The sequence below is a fragment of the Lolium perenne genome, chromosome 5, assembly GCF_019359855.2.
Source record: "Lolium perenne isolate Kyuss_39 chromosome 5, Kyuss_2.0, whole genome shotgun sequence".
NCBI lineage: Eukaryota > Viridiplantae > Streptophyta > Magnoliopsida > Poales > Poaceae > Lolium > Lolium perenne.
Genome location: NC_067248.2, coordinates 31,925,869 through 31,945,507, shown reverse-complemented (window position 1 = coordinate 31,945,507; position 19,639 = coordinate 31,925,869). Strand labels below are relative to the sequence as shown.

The window sequence follows — 19,639 nt, the reverse complement described above, 5'->3', positions numbered from 1 at the left end:
TGCTCCTCGGTACTAGCGTCTAAAAACGAATATGAGATACAATCACCAACAAGGTTCAAGAGCTACACTAAGCACACCATGGCTTCACACAAACTATTCTAATATCATGACACACATAACATATTAGTTGAATTTGGTTTTCTTTCTTTAAGAAAAATAATTTCCTCTCATTACATATGTAGATTAGAGTTTCCCTTTAGTTCTTGGAGGAAATAATTTCCTCTCATTGAATCTTATTAAGATTTAATTTCCTCCAACAATCATGCATGAATCCATGTTGACCAAGGTCAACCATTCATCGTCATCATTTGGGAAAATAATTTAAATGAGGTAGAGTACCTCATACCATTTAACAATACCACTTATGATTTAACATCTCTAAGTAATTCAACATGATAGTAAGTAGACCAAGGTCACCACATCATATGAAGTACTTGGGACAAGATTTAAATGAGAGCAAGCCTCTCATAAAATTTACATAATAGTTTTGGACAATATCATTTGACTAGGATAGCCATATAGTCCTTTATTTCAACTAGGCCATGATCACACAAAGTAACCCTGCCATATTTTTACATAATCAATTAGAGTATGTGAAATGTGATCTATGAGAGTTGAATCAACTCAATAGCATTTTTGGTTGATTTTTAATAATTGTTTGAATGTGCAAAAGTCCATGCCTTGTTATTTTTGTCACATTAATTCTGCAAGGAATCTCAAGATGAGACCAGTGGGGTTGTGTAGATCTTTTTACTAGCTTTCCAAATGATATGAATTTCACCAAATTTGGTTGAGCTAATTTGAATCTATTCAGTTTTGAAAACAGGGCCAGTATTGAAATTTAACTCAAACTGGAAAAAAGAATTTGAATTCGTGGGCTTGGCGGGAAACGTTACTGGGCCTATTTCGTTTAAACGGGCAAAGGCCAGCCCACCACGCATCCACGACGCGTGGGCTGCCTGACGGGTGGGCTCCACCCGTCAGCCTCTCTTCTAACGTGAAGCGGTATGGGGGCGTGTGAGGCGTCGGATTATAACACGATCGCACGGCTCGCGTTCGTCGTCGTCGCCGGCGAGAAGAGCTCACTGGCGCGGCGGAGCTAGGGGGTCAGAGGGCTCACCGTGACTCCAGCAGTGGTTGGCAGTGTGCTCGAGGAAGGTGTAGACGACGGCGAAGCTCCTGGTACAAGCGGCGCATCCTGGGGCAGCTCCAGTCGACGGCGAGCTTCCGCGGCGGCGCACGGCAGTGGTGTTGCGATTGGTGAGCTACGGCGGCTAATGTCGAGCGGCGAGTGGCTGAGGAGGTCGAGGGAGGAGAGGGGAAGGCGATGGTGTGAAGATTTCGACGAGGGGAGTCCTCCTTTTATAGGCGAGGGAGGGTACCGAGGTGCGGCGGCAATGTCGACCACGGCGTGGGTTCTCCGGCGAGCTATCGAGCTAGGCGGGGGCGGCGTCCTGTTCCGCGTATCCAGGCGATCCTCTGGACGGCGCTAGCTAGACTAGGCGGTGCCTAACACGGTCGGGAGGTTGCGAGATGCTGCGCGCCCGAGGCGGGGTTTGGTCGTCTCCTCCGGCAACGGCGGGCGCGGGTCGGTGTCTTGCGCGTGTTTGGTGGTGTCGCGGTGTCACGACGATGCTCAAGGAAGCGAGAGGGGGCCAGGGGTGGCGCAGAGTGTCGAGACGGCGCGTGGGCTGTGCGTGCCGTGGGCGTGTCCACGCCGTCTTTGGCATGCGCAGGACGTCATGGGCGCGCGCGTTTCTGGTGCCTGCAGGGCACCTCTCCGGCAATGGCGCGCTCCAGTGGGTCCAGTAGGGTGTGGTGGCGTCGTGTGACAAGGTGGCCAGTTTGGGAGGAAGAAGGAGAGAGGGGAGGGGCATGCATGGTGAGCATGGCTGGCATGGCCATGGCTTAGCCATGTGTGGCCCTTCCTCTAGGGTTGCTCTGCAATGGTGAGGTTGAGAGGGGACCAGGGGACATGTAGGAGCACAAGTGTTGAGTACGGTTGGCCAAACACTATTGAGAATAGTGTTTTGGATTTGAGTGGGATTTGAATTCCAAACTTTTGTCCAATTTTGCTTCATGCAATGCAATTCCAAAATTTGAAATTGGGTTGGTTGGATTGGTTGCAAATGACCAGAGACACACAATGGTGGTGGCATTTCAAAATAAAAAAAAGGCAAATTTTGCAAAGTGGGGTCATGTTGAGTTTGTTAAAAAGTCCCAACTTTGCTTGAGCATAGTTTTTGATCCAAGATGAATTTGTACTGGTGGTCTTGACAAAAGTTGTTCACCTTGATGTGTACTTGGATGAGGTGCAAAGAGTTGGAATTTTTTGGTTTGAAAATCTCTAAATACAGAGGCTCAAAGTAGTGATCAGACTAAAAATGGCAGATTTGACCATTATCATATGTGACTAGGTTTTTGAATTTCTCTTGATTTGATTTGGGTTTCTTTGGTTCAAAAAGGGTGCTTAAGTGTTTAGTAACCTTCTCCAAGCAATGGCACAAGCCAAAGTGGCCTAGGTTAAAGATTTGCAAAATGGCCATAAGCACATGTGTGTGTTGAATTGGATTTTTCTTAATTTCCTATTTTGGTTCACTTGATCCCAATGGGCATGTGTTATGGTCTAAATAGGGTTAGATTGAGTTCGAAACAACTTCCAAACATTTGGGTAAGGTATAAGAGCATAGGGCAAGATTTATCATTATGGCTAAGTGCCACATAGGTCTCTATGCACTTTGTTATTTTATTTTTGGTTTCACCTTGGAGTGGGTTGGTAAGCACTAGGTTAGGTTTGTTGAGGTATTGCAAACCATCTACACAAGGTAGCCATGGCAAAATTTATTATTTGCAAATATAGCCATAGGATTACATAGGCCTTTTTCTTATTTAATATCATCTCTTTTTATTTTGTTTTTAATGGATGGTGATCAGAGGGGTGAGGTTTAGGGTTTGGTGGGGTCTAATAATGTTTCACCACCATTTAGAAAGGTAAGAATGGTATTGGTCAAGATTTGCATATTAGGGCTATATGCCCACATATGTCTTTTTTGTTTTATTTTAGCTTCTTCATATTTGATCATTTTTGGTTTTGAAAAGGTTAGGGTTTAGGGTTTTGGAAATGTGTGTGATGCAATAACCAAACAATCATGGCAATAACACAAGGATTAGGTATGAGTACTATGCATAGCACCCTATGTAAGAAAAGTTTTTTGTTGGTTCTCATTTTTGGATAAAGAAATTCATTTTCTTCTTTGTTTGAAAAATTGGGATGTTACACTACCCATGCCCGAGCCGACTCCCACCCCTCTAGATCGCCACCGTCGCAATCGCTGCCAGGCCCCCTGCTTGCAATAGACACCACCGCCTGTCTAGGAACCGTCGTCCATCGACATAGCTGCCACCCCCTCGACCAGAGGCCGTTGTTTCGGCCGGAACAGAGCTCGCCGCCACCGCGGAACAACCGCCCCGCTCGCAAGGTGTTTGTCTGATTACCGCGATGGACAGCGATGACGAGATGATGGTGCAACTGTTCATGGAGGAGCAGAACGCTGAGGCTGTTCGGGGGCAATAGTAGCAGCTGATTCTAACGAGCATGTTGCGCATTCGGCAACCTTTCTTTGTCTTGCCTCGTCGCGGTGGCTCAAATCCAGGCAAGAGGAGGAAATCAACCGGCATCGCCAAGCCGGCGCAATGCTGCTTGACACCGACTACTTCAATGACGACACGACTCATTCGCCGAAGGAATTTCAGCGCTGGTTTAGGATGAAGAAGGAGCTGTACTTGAAGATTGTCTACGGCTTCAGGGAGTACAACAAGTACTTAATGGCCAAGCAAGATTGCACAGGTTTGTAGGGCTTCACCTCAATTCAGAAGTACACTGCTGCCATGCGTTGTCTTGCATATGGAGCTCCTCTAGATACAGCCAATGACTACCTACGGATGGCAGAGTCGACATATACAGAGACTTTCTACAGGTTTTGCGAGCCGCCATAGCGGTCTTTGCTAAAGACTATTTCAGAGCACCAAGAGAAGATGATACAGCTCGGATCCTGCAAAAGAATGCAGCAAGAGGGTTTTCTGGGATGCTCGGAAGCATTGACTGTATGCATTGGGGCTGGAAGAATTGCCCTTTTGCTTGGCAGGGGATCTTCAAGGGGCATACTGGTGAGTGCAGTGTCATTCTTGAGGCGGTGGCAGATCAGGACCTTTGGATTTGGCATGGATTTTTCCATGGCAGGAACAAACAATGATATCAACGTGCTGCAGCGCTCTCCGGTGTTTGCCAGGCTAGCTGAGGGAGAAGCTCATGTCGTGAACTTCGAGGTAAACGGCCACGCATACAACAAGGGGTACTATCTAGCTGATGGTATCTACCCGACGTATGCAACATTTGTGAAGACAATTCCCTCTCCATCAAACGAGATGGAAGCCTATTTTGCAACATGCCAGGAAGCAGCACGCAAGGATGTTGAGCGTGATTTTGGGGTGCTTCAGCAGCGTTTCACCATTATCAGGTACCCTGCTCTCACTTGGTCTGAGTCTCAGATGTGGGAGGTGATGAACGCATGTGTGATCATGCACAACATGATCATTGAGAGCGAGCACAACGAACATGTGCAGGATGATCAACCATTTGATTATCAAGGGCCACTTGCTGAGGTAGAGCATGTACCCCAAGAATTTGCCGCTTTTCTTCATATGCACAATGAAATTTGAGATGCAGGTGACCATGTACAACTGAAGGCGGATCTAGCTGCGCATTTGTGGGCGATGAGAGGAGCCGCCAACAATGCCTGATTTTATTTCTATTTGTTTTGTTGTATGAATAATTAAAGTACTATTTGTTTGTTTGGTTCTATGAATAATTTAAGTACTATTTGTTTGATTGATTGTATGAATAATTTAAGTACTATTTTTTAACTGCATGAATAATTTAATTCTATTTGTGTGATTGTATGAATAAAATGTGATTGATATGTTGTTTCAAAATATTGTAAAAAGAAAAAAAATTGGGGGCTGCCATATGGGAGGCGCCGGTGTGGGAATAGCCTCCCCAAACAGAGGATGCACAGCCAGCGCTCCCATACAGAAGTGCCGACGATCCTGCGAGGACTATTTGGGGACGCCGGTGGAGATGCTCTAAGTCTTTCTTAAATTTCTTGGAATCGAGCAATGGCAGGTTGAGGCCGGAGCCACACTTGCACATCCGGGGGAATCCGTCTGCGGCACGGCCAATCGACATATTGGGTTTTGCCGTCGATGAGATTATACCTAAACACACGGTGCCAGTACACAAAGTAGACGCACCCGCCATCAATGCCCAGCTGAGTGGTGTCCATGGCGAAGCTCGCCGGGAGCCCGAGGAAGAGAACACGATCACCCAAGCTCCATCCATCCCTCTCCACCCATCGCATCTTGTCGATGTCATCGCCATCCGCATCTTCTACGAGCGCACCATCACCACGAGTTCAGGTACCACGAAGCTGCCGTCGCACATGGCGCATGTGTTTCTACGTACGGATCCATTCGTAGTCGACTAATGGTGATTTGCACAAAAATAACCAAAAGTGAAAGAAAAACACAGACTGACCCTCCGGCGAAACTATTTCACCCATCTAACCCTTTTGTGTGGCGCCCCTCCCATCGGCGCTACACATGCCAGTGTGGCGCCCGTCCTGCCGGCGCCACTCTTCCAGCCGAAGTGGCGCCCTCGACGCTGAGCTGGTGCGCCGATCCGACGTGGCAGCATGTGTGGCGCCCCTCCCATCGGCGCCACACTATGGAACCTGGGGCGCCGCTCGGAAGGGCGCCACACATCCACTTAAGTGTGGTGCCCGCGCCCGCCCCAGCCCGACCACACCTCTTCTTCTCTCTTCTTTCTTCTCTGCTCACAGGAAACCGCCGCCGCCGCCTGCCTCCCCTTCGCCCCCCCCCCCCCCCCCCCCCCACCAAATCCACCAAGGATTCGTCAGATCTATCCGGCCAACTCCTTCCTCATCCATTCCTCAAGGTATTCCCCTTCGATTCCCTCCGATTCATCCACTAGTGTTGGTGGATTTGGTAGATTTGGATATGAACCCTAGACATGGAAATTTATGTTGGTGGATTTGGATATGAACCATTGATATGGAAATTAATGTTGGTGGAATCTACATTGTAGTCTATGTGTTTGAACCAAAGATTTGTTTGAACCCTAGATATGAAATTTTACATGTATGTGTTCAAACCCTATGTATGTATGTGTTCAAATGTCTAATATTTGTCTAGCAAATGCATTCAAATGTGTTACGTATGCCTAGTATTTGTGATGTAATAACTCATATTTGATAGGAATGGCTCATATTTGTGATGCAATAACTCATATTTGTTAGGAATGCCTAGATATGAATGTATATGTATGTATATGATGTATGTGTGATGGCTTATTTGGATATATTCTCATGTATGTGTTGCTCCTATTTGTTACGAATGGCTCATAATATGGTGTATTTGTTACGAATGGCTCATATTTGTTACGAATGGCTTATAAACATGTAGGATGGTGTGGCTCCTAGATCAAGAGTATGACAGGGATCACCGGGCTTTTCATATGACGGAGAGGACAATGGATCTTCACCCTTTGAAGATTCGTTACCATGGCACAGTGGATATACCGTATGACGAGAGGTATACGGAGCACATCGAGTCTACCGGTCTTCTCCCGTTCATATCGCTTGTAAGCCGTGGGGGGCCGAACATGAACGCCTCGGCACTCACCGCCCTTGTCGACCGGTGGAGGCTGGAGACGCACACCTTCCACTTGAGAGCCGGCGAGATGACCCCTACTCTCCAGGATGTTTCCATGATCCTTGGACTTCCTATTCAGGGCGAGCCACTGTGTATGAACACAGCTTCTGATGGGTGGCGCCAGCAGATGGAGGCGCTTATTGGCATGGCTCCTCCGGCGCCAGCAAATCCAAAGGAGAGAGCTCCCGCCGGCGCAGCTTTCTCTTGGATCAGGATTAACTTTCGACAATGCCCTGAAGGGGCCAACATCGACACTATCAGGACGTACACCCGCGTGTACTTATGGTACATGATTTCGAGGACTCTCTTTCCTGACAGTGGGGGGAACCTGGCCCATTGGTGTTGGCTGAAGGCGCTTACGGTGTTGGAGCACCGGTGGAGTTGGGGAACAGCGGCACTTGTCTACCTCTACCGGCAGGTGATGATTTGTTCTATGTACTATTTTTCTATAGTATTGTGCTAGACAAAGTACTAACCAAATGTCTTATGTACGCAGTTGGACGAAGCTTGTCGCAGGACTGGGAGCGGCGGTATTGGTGGATGCTTGCTCCTACTTTCCGTATGGAGCTGGGACCGCCTATCAGTTGGGCGGCCTAGGACACTCACCGAGAGGCCATGGCCTCATCACCATGAGAACCTTGATCGGGAGCCGACTTGGGCATATCTTTGGGACAATGTCTCGGAGATGACAAGCGATCCAAAGATCATGTACAAGAACTACACTGAGGAGTTGGACACTCTTACCGCTGAGCAGGTAACCGATCACTCTTTTGCAATCCTAGTTTTCATTGATTCTACTGGCATGTTCTAAATTCTGAAATATTTGTATGCTGCAGGTGGAGTGGGAGCCATATGGTGCCTACTACCGTATTGGCGCGGCGGTGACTGACCTCAACCACAAGTGCACGGAGGAGGCACGGTTCTAGCGTATGCGCTGCCCACTCATATGCATGTGGCTTGTTGAATACCACCAGCCGCACAGAGTGATGAGATAGTTTGGGCTGTATCAGGAGTGCCCACCTCAGTGGCAAGACACGGACAAGGCGCTTCAAGGTAAACTTCTGGAATCATGCGATGGAAGATTTTTGATAGAAGAGGTACAATCTAACTTCTTGATTCTTGCAGGCTTGATAGGCAGCGGCAGAGGAAGATCACAAATTGGCCAGTCCATCATAGCGGCCACGTCGCAGCGTTCCAACACTGTTTGGAAGCGACACAGACTGCTGGTCCTGTGGAGATTGTGCCTCACGACTTGGCCGCTTTCAACAACTACCTCGAGTGGTTCCATAAAAACACGTGTATCGAGTTAGTGAAGCACGTGTATGCTGAGGACATCATGGACGACCCCATCGAGTTCGATGAGGTTGCGCAAAGCCAGCACGACACCTTTGCTCGCAGAGGGAGATCGACTTCTATTGCTTCCGAGCTGAACTTCTTGGTAATGGATTCTCTCACTAACTAGTACATCATCTAGATTGCCATGTGCTCGCTTAAATTGTGTATGCTATGTTTGTCACAGCGGACGGAGATCCAAAAAACAGCTAACGAGTGCGAGATTATGTGGGACCAGAGCGGGAGAGATGAAAAGCCTGTCGGATCGTTGCGGCATTTCATTAAGGTATGATCACCAACTTTGAATGTACGCTATTATGTTCTGGTGGCTTTGTAACCATGAGTTCCATGACGCAGAACATTGCACGAAAGATGCGGTGGTTAGCCAACTTGCTAGGTTGCCGCGAAGGCGAAATTCCTACGTCCTCTTCTGAAGAGCGGGAGGTATGGACTATTTTGTTGTTGTCAAACATGTTCTTACTAATTTCAACTTTTGTAATCTCATGTGTTCATGTTTGTGAAGATTCCTGACGACGAGGAAATTTTGAGTCAAAGCATTAGTCGCGGCAAGAAGCAAGCCCCACGGTCAGCTTACCAGTTGAAGCCAAGGGGCAAGGCTCCAAACCGGTACACTCCAGAAGATTATGTCAACCGAGGAAAGAAGGTTGTCATTGAGGAGGATGAGGGGCCGCCGTGGAGATCATCTTTGTCGAGGATGAGGAACGACGAGCCTTTATCTTCAGAGGAGGAGGAGCAGGAGGAGCAGACGGAGCAGCAGCAACAAGAGCCACGGCAGCGGACGAAGAGGATGGCCGTCCGGAAGCAGCCCGTGAGGACGGCACATCGAGGACGACACTAGGATGTGTTACGTGTTGTTGTGAACTATATCTTCATAAGTATCGAGTGGTGAACCCTATGTCATTTGAAACCATGTCTGTAATGCTACTTGTTGTTTGAATCTACGTGCTACGATGTGAGCTATGAAGTGTTATATGTGCATGTTCTGAAATTGCTACTTGTTGTGTCCAATGTTGTACTCAAAACTGTTGGAGTATGGTAGGATTTTTCATGGTTTTAACACAAGTCAATGTGTGGCGCCCTTCACACTAGCGCCACACTGCACTGTGTGGCGCCCGTGGCATCGGCGCCACACATGCCAACTTATATCAACTTTTGGGTCGAAAACATTCAGGGGCTCCGGACGATAAGTCCTTAGCCATTTTGGCAAGCCTTTTTGTGTGGCGCCCGTGGCATCGGCGCCACACTGTGGGGTGTGGCGCCTGTGGCATCGGCGCCACACAAACAGGGTGGCAATACGGCTAAGTCCCAGACGATTTGCCTTACAGTATGTTTTGGGCAATTACAAATGCATGTGTGGCGCTGATGGGAGGGGCGCCACACATGCTGCCACGTCGGATCGGCGCACCAGCTCAGCGTCGAGGGCGCCACGTCGGCTGGGAGAGTGGCTCCGGCAGGATGGGCGCCACACTGGCATGTGTGGCGTCGATGGGAGGAGCGCCACACAAAAGGGTTAGATTGGTGAAATAGTTTCGCCGCCGGAGGGTTAGTCTGTGCTTTTCTTTCACTTTTGGGTTATTTTTGTGCAAATCCCCTCGACTAATACGGACACCCAAAATAGCTCGCCACCGGACTCCAAGACATGGTTGTTGTTGTCGGTGTACTGTCCTTGCTCGATTCTTTCACACGTCATCTCGAGCCTCACACCGGCTATGTGACCCCCATCGTCGGCTTCAACGTGGTGTGTCACGAAGCACCAGAAGTGCGGACCCACCCACACTAGGAGCTTGCCGTTGTGGTACGCAGCGCAAGAATTGTCTTCCACCGGCCAATTGAGGCTCTTTTCCACCATCGTCCACGCCGTGTCACCGGGACGCAGGATGGCTGCCGTCAAGAAAGGCTTCTCCACCCCATACCTGCCTCCGTTCTCCTCGGGGACAAAGCTATACAACAAGGGCACATTTGGTTCACGTGTCCGTACAGCCAAGCCCCGAAACAACGCACGTTCTTGGCCCAGTGGAGCCTGGCTCATTAGAAACGGTGCAAAAGACGTAGTTCTCACTTTGTTTGGTATCCTGGGCTGAAATTTCTGGGCTGAGAAGAGATTTTGGGCTGGTTGTTTGGTTGTGGCTGCGTCCTGCATGCATGTGAGGCTGGTCCAACAACCTGGCACTGAAAACCAAGAGAATCTTCACGCGTTTTCGTTTGCAACGGGCCTAGCCCCAGAGAAACGGCCGATTCAGGCGTAGCTGTTGAGCCTGGCCCGAGGTCCTTTTTAACTGCTTTAAGGTCCGTGCTATGCAGGCAGTTTTGGACCCTGGCGTTTGGTTGCCACAAAAAAAAAAGAATCTGTTCAAGCCCATGCAGTCTACCAACTTCCATGCAGCTACCAAACGCGCCCCAAGACGGTGCCATCGGCATAGACAGTCGCGGGGTTTCCTCATCCTTATCCGTAGCTCGATGTCATCGTAGTTGTCCTCCCAAAAGAGAAGCGCTTGGCGGATCCGGTGATGAGATCCGTAAGACTTGATTCGGTGCTCAGGCAGAAGCCCCAAACGGCTTCGTCGTGCGCACTGGCCACGAAGGCTGTGTCCGAGAATGACCGCACCGGCAGAGCATTGCCTTGGTACCTGTGGCAGTTCCTCCGAACATCCTCGGAAGTCGAGAAGAGGCTGTCGAAGTAGAACACGGGGAGTGCATTAGGCTGCGATTAACGTTGGGCCGCGAGATGAGCCACGGTAGGAACCTGTGCCCGGCCGCCGGTGAGAGCTGCGAGGGCGCCGCCGCCGCGTCGCGCCACGCCCGGCAGACCGCGTGGAACCGTAGGAAGTCGCGGACGTCGTGCAGACGACCGGAGAGGTCGAGGAGCAGGTCCGTCAGGAGAGAGGCCCAGGGGCTTGCTGATGCCGGGCTGCGACACTGATGCGGCGACAATACACTCCATCGAATAGGACCGGCCGGCCAAAGCAGACGCATCTATCTAGGATGCAGTATATGCAACTCGATGGTAATCATCTATACTCCTATATATACTCGTACCTGCGTGATTCGAGACGCATCAGGTCTCCGAGTCCTGGATTAAACCAAACCGTGCCGCGGTCCAGCTCGTTCGTACTTTTTTTCCAAACGATCCCACGGATCGGATTTCACTACCCAGACATAACGAAATAACAGAGTATCACGCGCGTGCGTGTTTGAAACAAAGTAACATCTAAGAAACTATTACACTCGCCGCCTACTACTAGCGAGAACAAACATAGAAGTTTTGCCAGGAAACAGAAAACAACAAGAACAAAAGCGCGATAGGGGACAATCTAAACATATGCCAGAAACAGATCAGCCAGCAGAAACAGATTGGACTTTTCCTTCTCAGATAGGAGGACATCAGTCTTGATCTTCTAGCTCCATATCGTCATTGGCAGCATCCGCATTTGCATCCCTGATCTGCAAGGGTCGCTGTAGTTGTCTAGAGCCATCGTGAGCAGCAGCAGCACTTAGATTCGTTGCACTAGCAAGCCGCAGCAAACCATCTGCACCCGCCAGTAAGTCGTCATCATCCTTTTCTCCAGGCAACCCTGCCCAATATTTCATAAAAACAGTAGAATAGCTAACTAGCTCCATAGGATTATTGATCAGCTTGTGCTCAAAGAAAGCACGGTTTCTAAGCTTCCAAATGGCCCAGCAAATTGCAGCCAACCCCGCAATCTGCATGTTTCTGCTAGCAGGCAAAAATTGGGGGGAACCACCAGAAAAATTGTGTGAAGGATCCAGGTCTGGATTGGGCACCAATCATTTTACCAACATCGCTCCATAAAAATTTGGCAGCTGGTCAAGAAAAGAAGAGGTGAGAGATAGTTTCAGCACTATCACAGAACTGGCAAGTGAAACTCCCATGCCAGTTCCTTTTCAACAAATTGTCTTTGGTAGCAATGGCATTGTGCCAGATCATCCATAGCCATATTTTAATATTCAGGTGAATTTTGCTTTTCCAGAGGTGTTTGAAAGATCTTTCCAAGCCTGCACCACACAAGTGGTTATAAACTGATTTAACACAGAATTTCCCTCCTTTTATCCATTTCCAGACAGGTCTGTCCTGCTCAGCTGTGAGAATAGTTTGTGCCACGATTTGACTCAAACCATGAATTTGCCAGGCAAGATCAGGAGTCATCCATCTTCTGAAAGAGAAATTCCAGTGCATGGCAGCTGCCTCAGCCACAGTCACATTTTGTTCAATACAGATATCATATATTTCTGGGAATCTGTCTCTCAGAGGAATCTGATCACACCATGCATCACACCAGAAGCTTGTGTCGCTTCCATTCCCCACCTTCATCCTTCTTCTACAAAAATATATATGTTTAACATGTAACATGTCAGTCCACAAAGGAGAGTCTCCAGGTCTCTTCCTTGTATAGAACACACCACCATATCTCATATATTTATGTCTCATTAAATTTTGCCAAGGACATGTTGCATTCTCCAGTTTCCACCACCACTTGCACATCAAACTGATATTAAAGTTGTGCAAATTTTTAATACCCAAACCACCCTTTTTCTTGGGCTTACAGATCCATTTCCATTTCACAAAATGGTATTTTCTTTTATAAGCACTCCCAGCCTAAAAGAAAGATCTGATGGGCTTATCCATCTGTTCAATATTTGATTTACGGAGCAGTCTCATAGACATCTGATATACAACTACACTTGATAGGCAGGCATCAATTTTTACCACTCTCCCACCAATAGATATAGTATTTCCCATCCAGCCACCCATTTTTTTCCTTTATTTTCTCCCCAAAGAAACTTATTTCAGCAACTGTTGGTTTCCTTACACAAACAGGAGTGCCTAGGTATTTTATAGGCCAACTCCCTTGCTGACAGTTATATAAAGAAGCAAAATTGTGTGCTTTCACTTCATCATCCAAAATCATCATAACCTCACTTTTCTCAAAATTAATGAAAGAGCAAAGTCTAAACCCCGGGTTTTGTGTGTTTGATGACAACACTTGAACAATCTCATCGTGTGCATTGAGCATTCTTGCTATATTTGCAAGTACACGGTGACTTCGCTGGACACGTCAAGATCGGAGGACTGAAGCGTAGTTTATAGGTTTTCTGGTTTTGTGTGTGTATCGCGAGGTAACATGGTTGGAGAAGAAAAGAGGAGAAAGCAGTTTTTGTCAGGCCGGTAGTACCGTTACCCCTACTAGTACCGCCCCAAAGTACCGCTTTGGAGTTCTGCGCTGATTTTGTCCCACAGAACAGGTTACGGTACCTTTACGGTACCTTGAGCGGTAGTACCGCTTGAGAGTGGTAGTACCGCCCGAGGTACCGCTTAAGTACCGTAACAGAGTTACGACCGTACCGCTCTGGTACCGCTTTGGTACCGCCTGGGATCCAGTAAGGTTTGGAGCCCATTGCGGTACCTCGAGCGGTACCTCGAGCGGTAGTACCGCTATGTGTCCACGTGGATAAGTTCTGTGGGATTTTGAATCCAGAGCGGTAGTACCGCTTCCCAAAGCGGTACTACCGCTTAGGCAAAACTGCAGATAACGGTTGGATTTCGGGGGGGGGGGGGGGCCTATTTAAAGGGCCCTTCTTCCCCAACATGATTTTATCTCTCCTCTCTCTCTCTCTCCTCTATTGTCGCTGAACTTAAACCTTGAGGATCTCCCCAACCATCCAACCACTCTTTCCCAAATTTTGAGGAGTGGTGGAGGAGGCCCCGATCTATAGTTGTACCAAGAGAGATTTCACCAATACTTGCTAGTCCTTAGTGGATCTTGGTGTTAGGGTTCCTATGGTGGGATCTTGGAGAAAGTGCACCTATGGAGGATAGCTTGGTGTTGTGCTAGCTCCATAGGTTGTTGGGAGCCTCCTTGTGGTGTGGAGCTCGCCCCAACCTTGTGAAGGAATCACCGCCTCGACCGGTGCCATAGTGGAGAAGGCGGAGCCCCTTTGTGGAGCTCTCTCGAGGAAGAAGGTGTGGCCTTCCTTCGTGGTGTGGCCGCCTAGCCTCTTGTGTGAGGCTAGCACCTCATCAACGCAGACGTACTCTCTTTTGTGAGAGGAACTGCGGGAAACAAACCTCGCCTCGTCTCCGCGCCATCCGGTTGTCCCGCTCCTTACTCTTACTATCTTGCTTGTTCCTTTGCTTGTTGCACTTGTCTAGGATCATTGTAGGAACACTGACACCGATAAAGCAATCACCTTTACCTTCCGCACCGCTAAAATTGAAAAAGGCTAAAACTTGACATAGCGTCCATTCACCCCCCCCCCCCCCCCTCTTGTTCGCTACGATCCATTCAATTGGTATCAGAGCAAGGTTTTCTTGCGCGGGCTTTACCGCCTAAGAAATTGCCGAACAAGAGACGGTTGTGAATGGGTCACCTTCCGTTGTGCCACCCGCTCCATCATCTCCCATCGATAGCACAACGGCTACGTTGGATGACCTCAAGAAATTGGAGTCACCCATCGTTAACCAAATGAAGGAAATGATGATGGAGTTGGTTGCTCAAAAACCAACCCCTACCGTAGATCCTAAGGCAAGTGCCGAGGATCCCCCACCAAAAGCTAACCAATTTCCTCTTGTTGATTTTGTCGCGCAATCGACAAAAGATCCACAAAAGGAAGGGCTTGGGAGACCGGCACTTCAACAAAGGGGAATGATGAGACACCGGTTGTGGAATGTCTAGGGGGTAATCATGCGGTGCCACCACCAAGTGATTACACCATAAACGTTCCAATACCTATGCCACATATCTTGTCGCATGGTTCACCACCGTTACTTGAATCAAATAGCTTTGAAAATTGGCAATTCTTAATGCGTTCTCATGTGCGCAGCGCATCTACCGAGCTTTGGCGCATCATTGAGGAGGGCTACTCACCACGAGACCCAAAGAGCTTGACAAGAAGAGAAGTGGTGGATGACCAACTCAACGCCACCGCCATCAACATGATTCACATGGCTGTCACGCCCAAGGACCGCGCTCATATCCGCTCGCTCAAGACCGCCAAGGAAGCATGGGATAAACTCGACAAGCTCTTCCTCAGAAATGAGAGCATCCAAAGCTCTCGTTTTGATGAAGTGAACAACATGGCCGACAACTTCATCATGAATGAAGGAGAGACCCCCGAAGAGATGTATCGGCGCCTCATCGCTCCCGCCGTACAAATGCAAGATCTAGGAGCAACGTTTATGGATAACCATTGGATCAAGCGCAAGTTCTACAACGCTCTCCTCCCTTCTGAGGAAGTGAAGTTGACGGCCATCCGCCAAAACGCCTCCTTCCGTGCTATGACATCTGATGAAGTTCTTAGCGAAGTCATCGCTTTGGACATCTCCAAGAAGAATGCGGAGGATCTTGTTGCTCGCGCCCACAACACCCGCAAGCCCAACCTTGCATTGAAGATGAAGGTTCATGAGGCTAGTGAAAGCGATGAGGATCCCATTGAGTGGGGACCGGATGATCTCAAGACCATCTATCATGAGCACATGGCTCTCGCCGCCAAGAAATTTTGGGAGGGAAACAAGTCTCGAAGCACAAGACCACGAAGATCACGTGATTCTCCAAGAAGCTTCTCCAAGAGCCCAAGGGAGGGGCAAAGGGGGAGAACATGCCACAATTGCGGCGACAAGAGTCATTTTGTCGCGGATTGTATTTTTGAGAGAAGAGAAGATAATGGTGGAAGGCTTGTCCGCAAGGAAAAGTTCAAGTCACTCTCCAAAGGTCTCTCCAAGTTCTCCTCCAAGCCCGATGACGACAAGGTCTCCTTCACCAAGAAGCCTAGAGCCTTTATCATTCGAGAAGAGTACTCCTCCGATGAGGATGAAGAACATGAGAATAAGAGCTCCAACAAGGAAGGAGCGGGAGTGGCCTCCCTCGCCATTACCACTCCCTCTATCTCCCTCTTCGACTCTCCTAATGAGAGCCTCATCACCAACAACGTCCATTGCCTCAAGGCAAAGGTATCCTCGGAGGTAGAATCCCCTTCCAAACTCTTATCTTCAACTAATGCTTTATCTATTGATGATGCCACTAGTCTCATAATTAAGCGTGAGATTGTGGGTTTGAATTCTTTTCTCACTAACATGAAAGGGGATACCAAGACTCGTGTTGGGGCTCTCTTGCCCCAACTTGGTGCGGCACAAGACCTTATAGAGGAGAAGGAGAGACTTGAAAGGGAGGCGGAAAATGAGATTGCCTCTCTCAATCAAGCACTTGAGGAGGAACAAAATTTGCGCATGTCTCTTGAAGCTAGTGTCATCACCCTCGAAGACTCCAACAATGCTATTATCTCCCAACCCACCAAGAACCGAGACCATGCTCTTGGTTTGATGGGTGAGCTCAAGAAGAAGATGCTTTCTCTCGAGGAAGCCAACAAGGTGAAAGATGAGGACGATCCCATCTCTTTCCATGACGAGCTTGTTGATCAAGCTGCTTCCTTGAGGAAGCACAATGCTCTTCTCTTGGAGGTCAATGCTCTTCAAGAAGAAGCCTTGGATGAGTATTACCGCTTGTGCTAGGAGAAGACCTCATGTTTCAATCATGAAGAAGGAATTGCCACTCTTGAGACCAACAAGGCCAAGCTATTGAGTTTGAGTAGCATGCAAGAAGAGTCTTTGATGGAATGCCTCCGCATGAGCAAAGAGAAGGTCACTTGCTGTGATCATGAGGAAGAGATAGCCGCCTTGAAGAGGAGCGAAGCCGAACTCATGGAGGTCAATTCCATGCAAGAGGAAGCATTGAAGGAGTACTTTCCCTTGAGCAAGGACCGTGCGTGTTGCACCCATGAAAGTGACATTGCCAAGATGGAGAGTGACAAGCGTCTACTCATGAAGATGAACTCTCTCCAAGAAGAAGCTTTGATGGAACATTTCCGGGTGAACAAGGCAAAGGAAGTCCAAGTGTTTGATATCACTCACCCTCACCCGGAGCATGAAGATGAAGTCAATCGTTTGAATGCAAAAATTGATAGACTCCAAGTTCAATCCAAGTACTTGGAAGGAGTCATTGAAGCCAAAGATGGAGCCAAAGAGGGCTCTTGTAATGAAGGAGGAGTGGCTACCAAGCCAAAGAGGAAGAGGAATAGGAGGACCAAGAAAAAGAAGAACAAGGAGAACATGGAGATCAACCATGAGGAAAGTGGTGCTAGCTCAAGAAGGGATGGAGTACCCAACTCCGCCTCGAAGGGTTTCGCCGGCTCTAACAACCCTTCTCATGTTGTTTTTGTTGATTACTATGGACATATTCCTGCTCGCTTTATTGGTCCTCAAGAGGATAATGTTGATGAGATTTCTATTTTCGTGCCCTCGGTTCCTTAGTTGTGCTCAGTTTTCCCCAGCTCCTTAGTTTTTCCTCAGTTTTCCCCAAGTGCTTGTTTGAAACCCGCAGAAGCAGCTCAGACGGCAGGTTCCCGTTAAGTTGACCGTTCCGTGCTGACGTGTGGGGCCGCGTCGTGTTGGCCCGCGTCGCGTGGGGCTGGTAGAAAGGGACTGTGTGGGACAGGACGAGATAGCGTTTGGTTGCACGTGAGCAGGAGCTGGGTTTTGTCTCTCTCGGCCCAAATTGGCATTTTTAAGAGCACCTTTTCCCCTCTTTCTCTCTCTGTCTTCTATTTCTGTCTTTCTTCAATTATTTATGCCTTTTGGCCCTCATTTTTTGCCCAATATGGCAGCAAATCTAGTAGCAAATCTAGAAGCTAGTATATGATAAATTCACAGCAGCATAATCAGAAAACTAAGTATAATACATAAACTGCATACAGCAGCCAAAAGCAGCCAATAACGTTGTTAATTTTCACGACGAACTAAGCTGAAAAAAATACAAGACGCACACAATGTATGGACAACAAGAAGATTAGGATACCCCAGGATGAATGAATTTGTTCTTCATTCCTCATATATTTCTTCATCGCTCCATTCGTGCATTACCCCAAGTAAATATTCATTGAACTCCTTCCGTCTGCAGTGTGCGACCAATACATCCTCCAAACGGTATGGCATGTGTTCATTTGTCATAATGTAGTTTCCTATTCTATCCACACGTAGTGGCCACTCATTCTAGGCCTTTGTATCATGAGAATACTCTCTGATATAACCCAAATCAGTGTAGTAGATGCAGCCAGGTCGATGTGTCGGGTGCACTCTGGTGTCGACGGAGATACACCGGATATAATTCACGAAGAAGGCATTACTGCCAATGTTACTGACCGGATGGAGAGAGCGGCTCTGAGTGTCCACACGGTACACCAATGGTTTGCCCGCCAAAGCCAGGTTGACCAACAACACAAGCAGCAGATCACCATCCGACTTCACAAGGTAGAACTTCTCATTTCCAAGTTCTGAAAATGAAATTAGTGTCTCCATCTTGACAGTGCTCGCGCGCTGCTGCAACTGTATATTGGTGCACACTATTCTTCCGGACTCAAAACTGTCCGTAGCTACTGCATACAGTTCACCATTGAACGGGGTAATGCAACGCAGACAATGGTTCTCGATCGAAAATCTTTCTTCTCCCCAATCTTCATATATATCCTTAGTTGGAGTGCCTCTTATCGACCCAACCAATTTCCGACGGGTAATGTGCGGCAACGAAGACCATACTCGGGGATTTGATTACAGCGACTGAATCCAGAAAAACAGATGGCATCTGCGCCTCAAACATAGTGTTCGATTTCTTTGTGAGTGGGTTCAGAAGCCGTATCTTGTGCGGCGGGTTCTTCTGGGCAAGCACGATGACGCCACGGCAAAAGCCGACAAAGTAGTATCTAAAATATATTGATGAAGATAACATTCAGCACTAAGATGTTTAAGATTGAAAATAAAAAGGTAGATTAACCCTATAGATATGGAGGAATTTGAACCTTGCTTGAACTTCCGATAGATCTATGGTGACATAGCGTGATGTGCCGAGTTGGAGGAAGGTGAACTCAACGACGCGTGGAAGGGCGTGGTCTAGCATGATCCATTCGTGCAGGTGCACGTCGGGCTCAGGTAAACCTGAGCGCCAATTTCTACAGACTTGCCTCATAGCAGAGTAGGTGTCCGCGTACTCATCGTTTGCCAGTAAGCATTCGCCGATCTTGTGAAGTGGTCCATCAGCCGAGAGAGAGGCCCAGTTCACGGAGGCGCCGCGCTTGGATGCGCCGCCCTCGGAGGCAACGGGCTCGGCGGAGACGGGCTCGGCGGCGACTGGCTCGGCGGCGACGGGCTCGGAGGCGACGGCCGCCGGCGCATTCTTCTTCTCCATCGCCGGCAGGGTAGCGCGCGTACGGCGGTTGGGGTTTTTTCGATTTGGAGAAGTTGATGGGACGTGAGAGGCGTGGTTTCGTGCGTGAGCGAGAATGAGACGTACTGTGTGCAGAGGGGGGGAGAGAGGGGCTTACGCGTCCTAAATGCGACCCGCGTCCTACCCGTCCACTATTGCACGTCTGCACCGCAACACGCGTCAACAATGGCACGTCTTCCACTTCTGCACCGCAACACACGTCCTCGAGT

The 19,639-nt window shown here is 48.5% G+C and overlaps 1 protein-coding gene across 1 annotated transcript; it reads left to right on the top strand.

The window, feature by feature from the left end:
* Positions 1 to 3,693: 3,693 nt before the first annotated feature.
* On the top strand, positions 3,694 to 7,699 carry LOC127303116 (protein MAIN-LIKE 1-like). The gene is made up of 3 exons (XM_051333892.1): positions 3,694 to 3,847; positions 4,146 to 4,167; positions 6,541 to 7,699. Exons 1-3 carry the CDS (start codon positions 3,694 to 3,696, stop codon positions 7,250 to 7,252), a joined length of 888 nt encoding a protein of 295 aa, XP_051189852.1. The 3' UTR covers positions 7,253 to 7,699.
* Positions 7,700 to 19,639: the final 11,940 nt, after the last annotated feature.

Coding starts and splice junctions, on each gene's coding strand:
- LOC127303116 (XM_051333892.1), top strand. CDS start 3,694: ATGCTGCTTGACACCGACTACTTCAATGACGACACGACTCATTCGCCG. Junction 3,848..4,145: donor GGCCAAGCAAGATTGCACAG/GTTTGTAGGGCT, acceptor TTTGCTTGGCAG/GGGATCTTCAAGGGGCATAC. Junction 4,168..6,540: donor GATCTTCAAGGGGCATACTG/GTGAGTGCAGTG, acceptor ATAAACATGTAG/GATGGTGTGGCTCCTAGATC.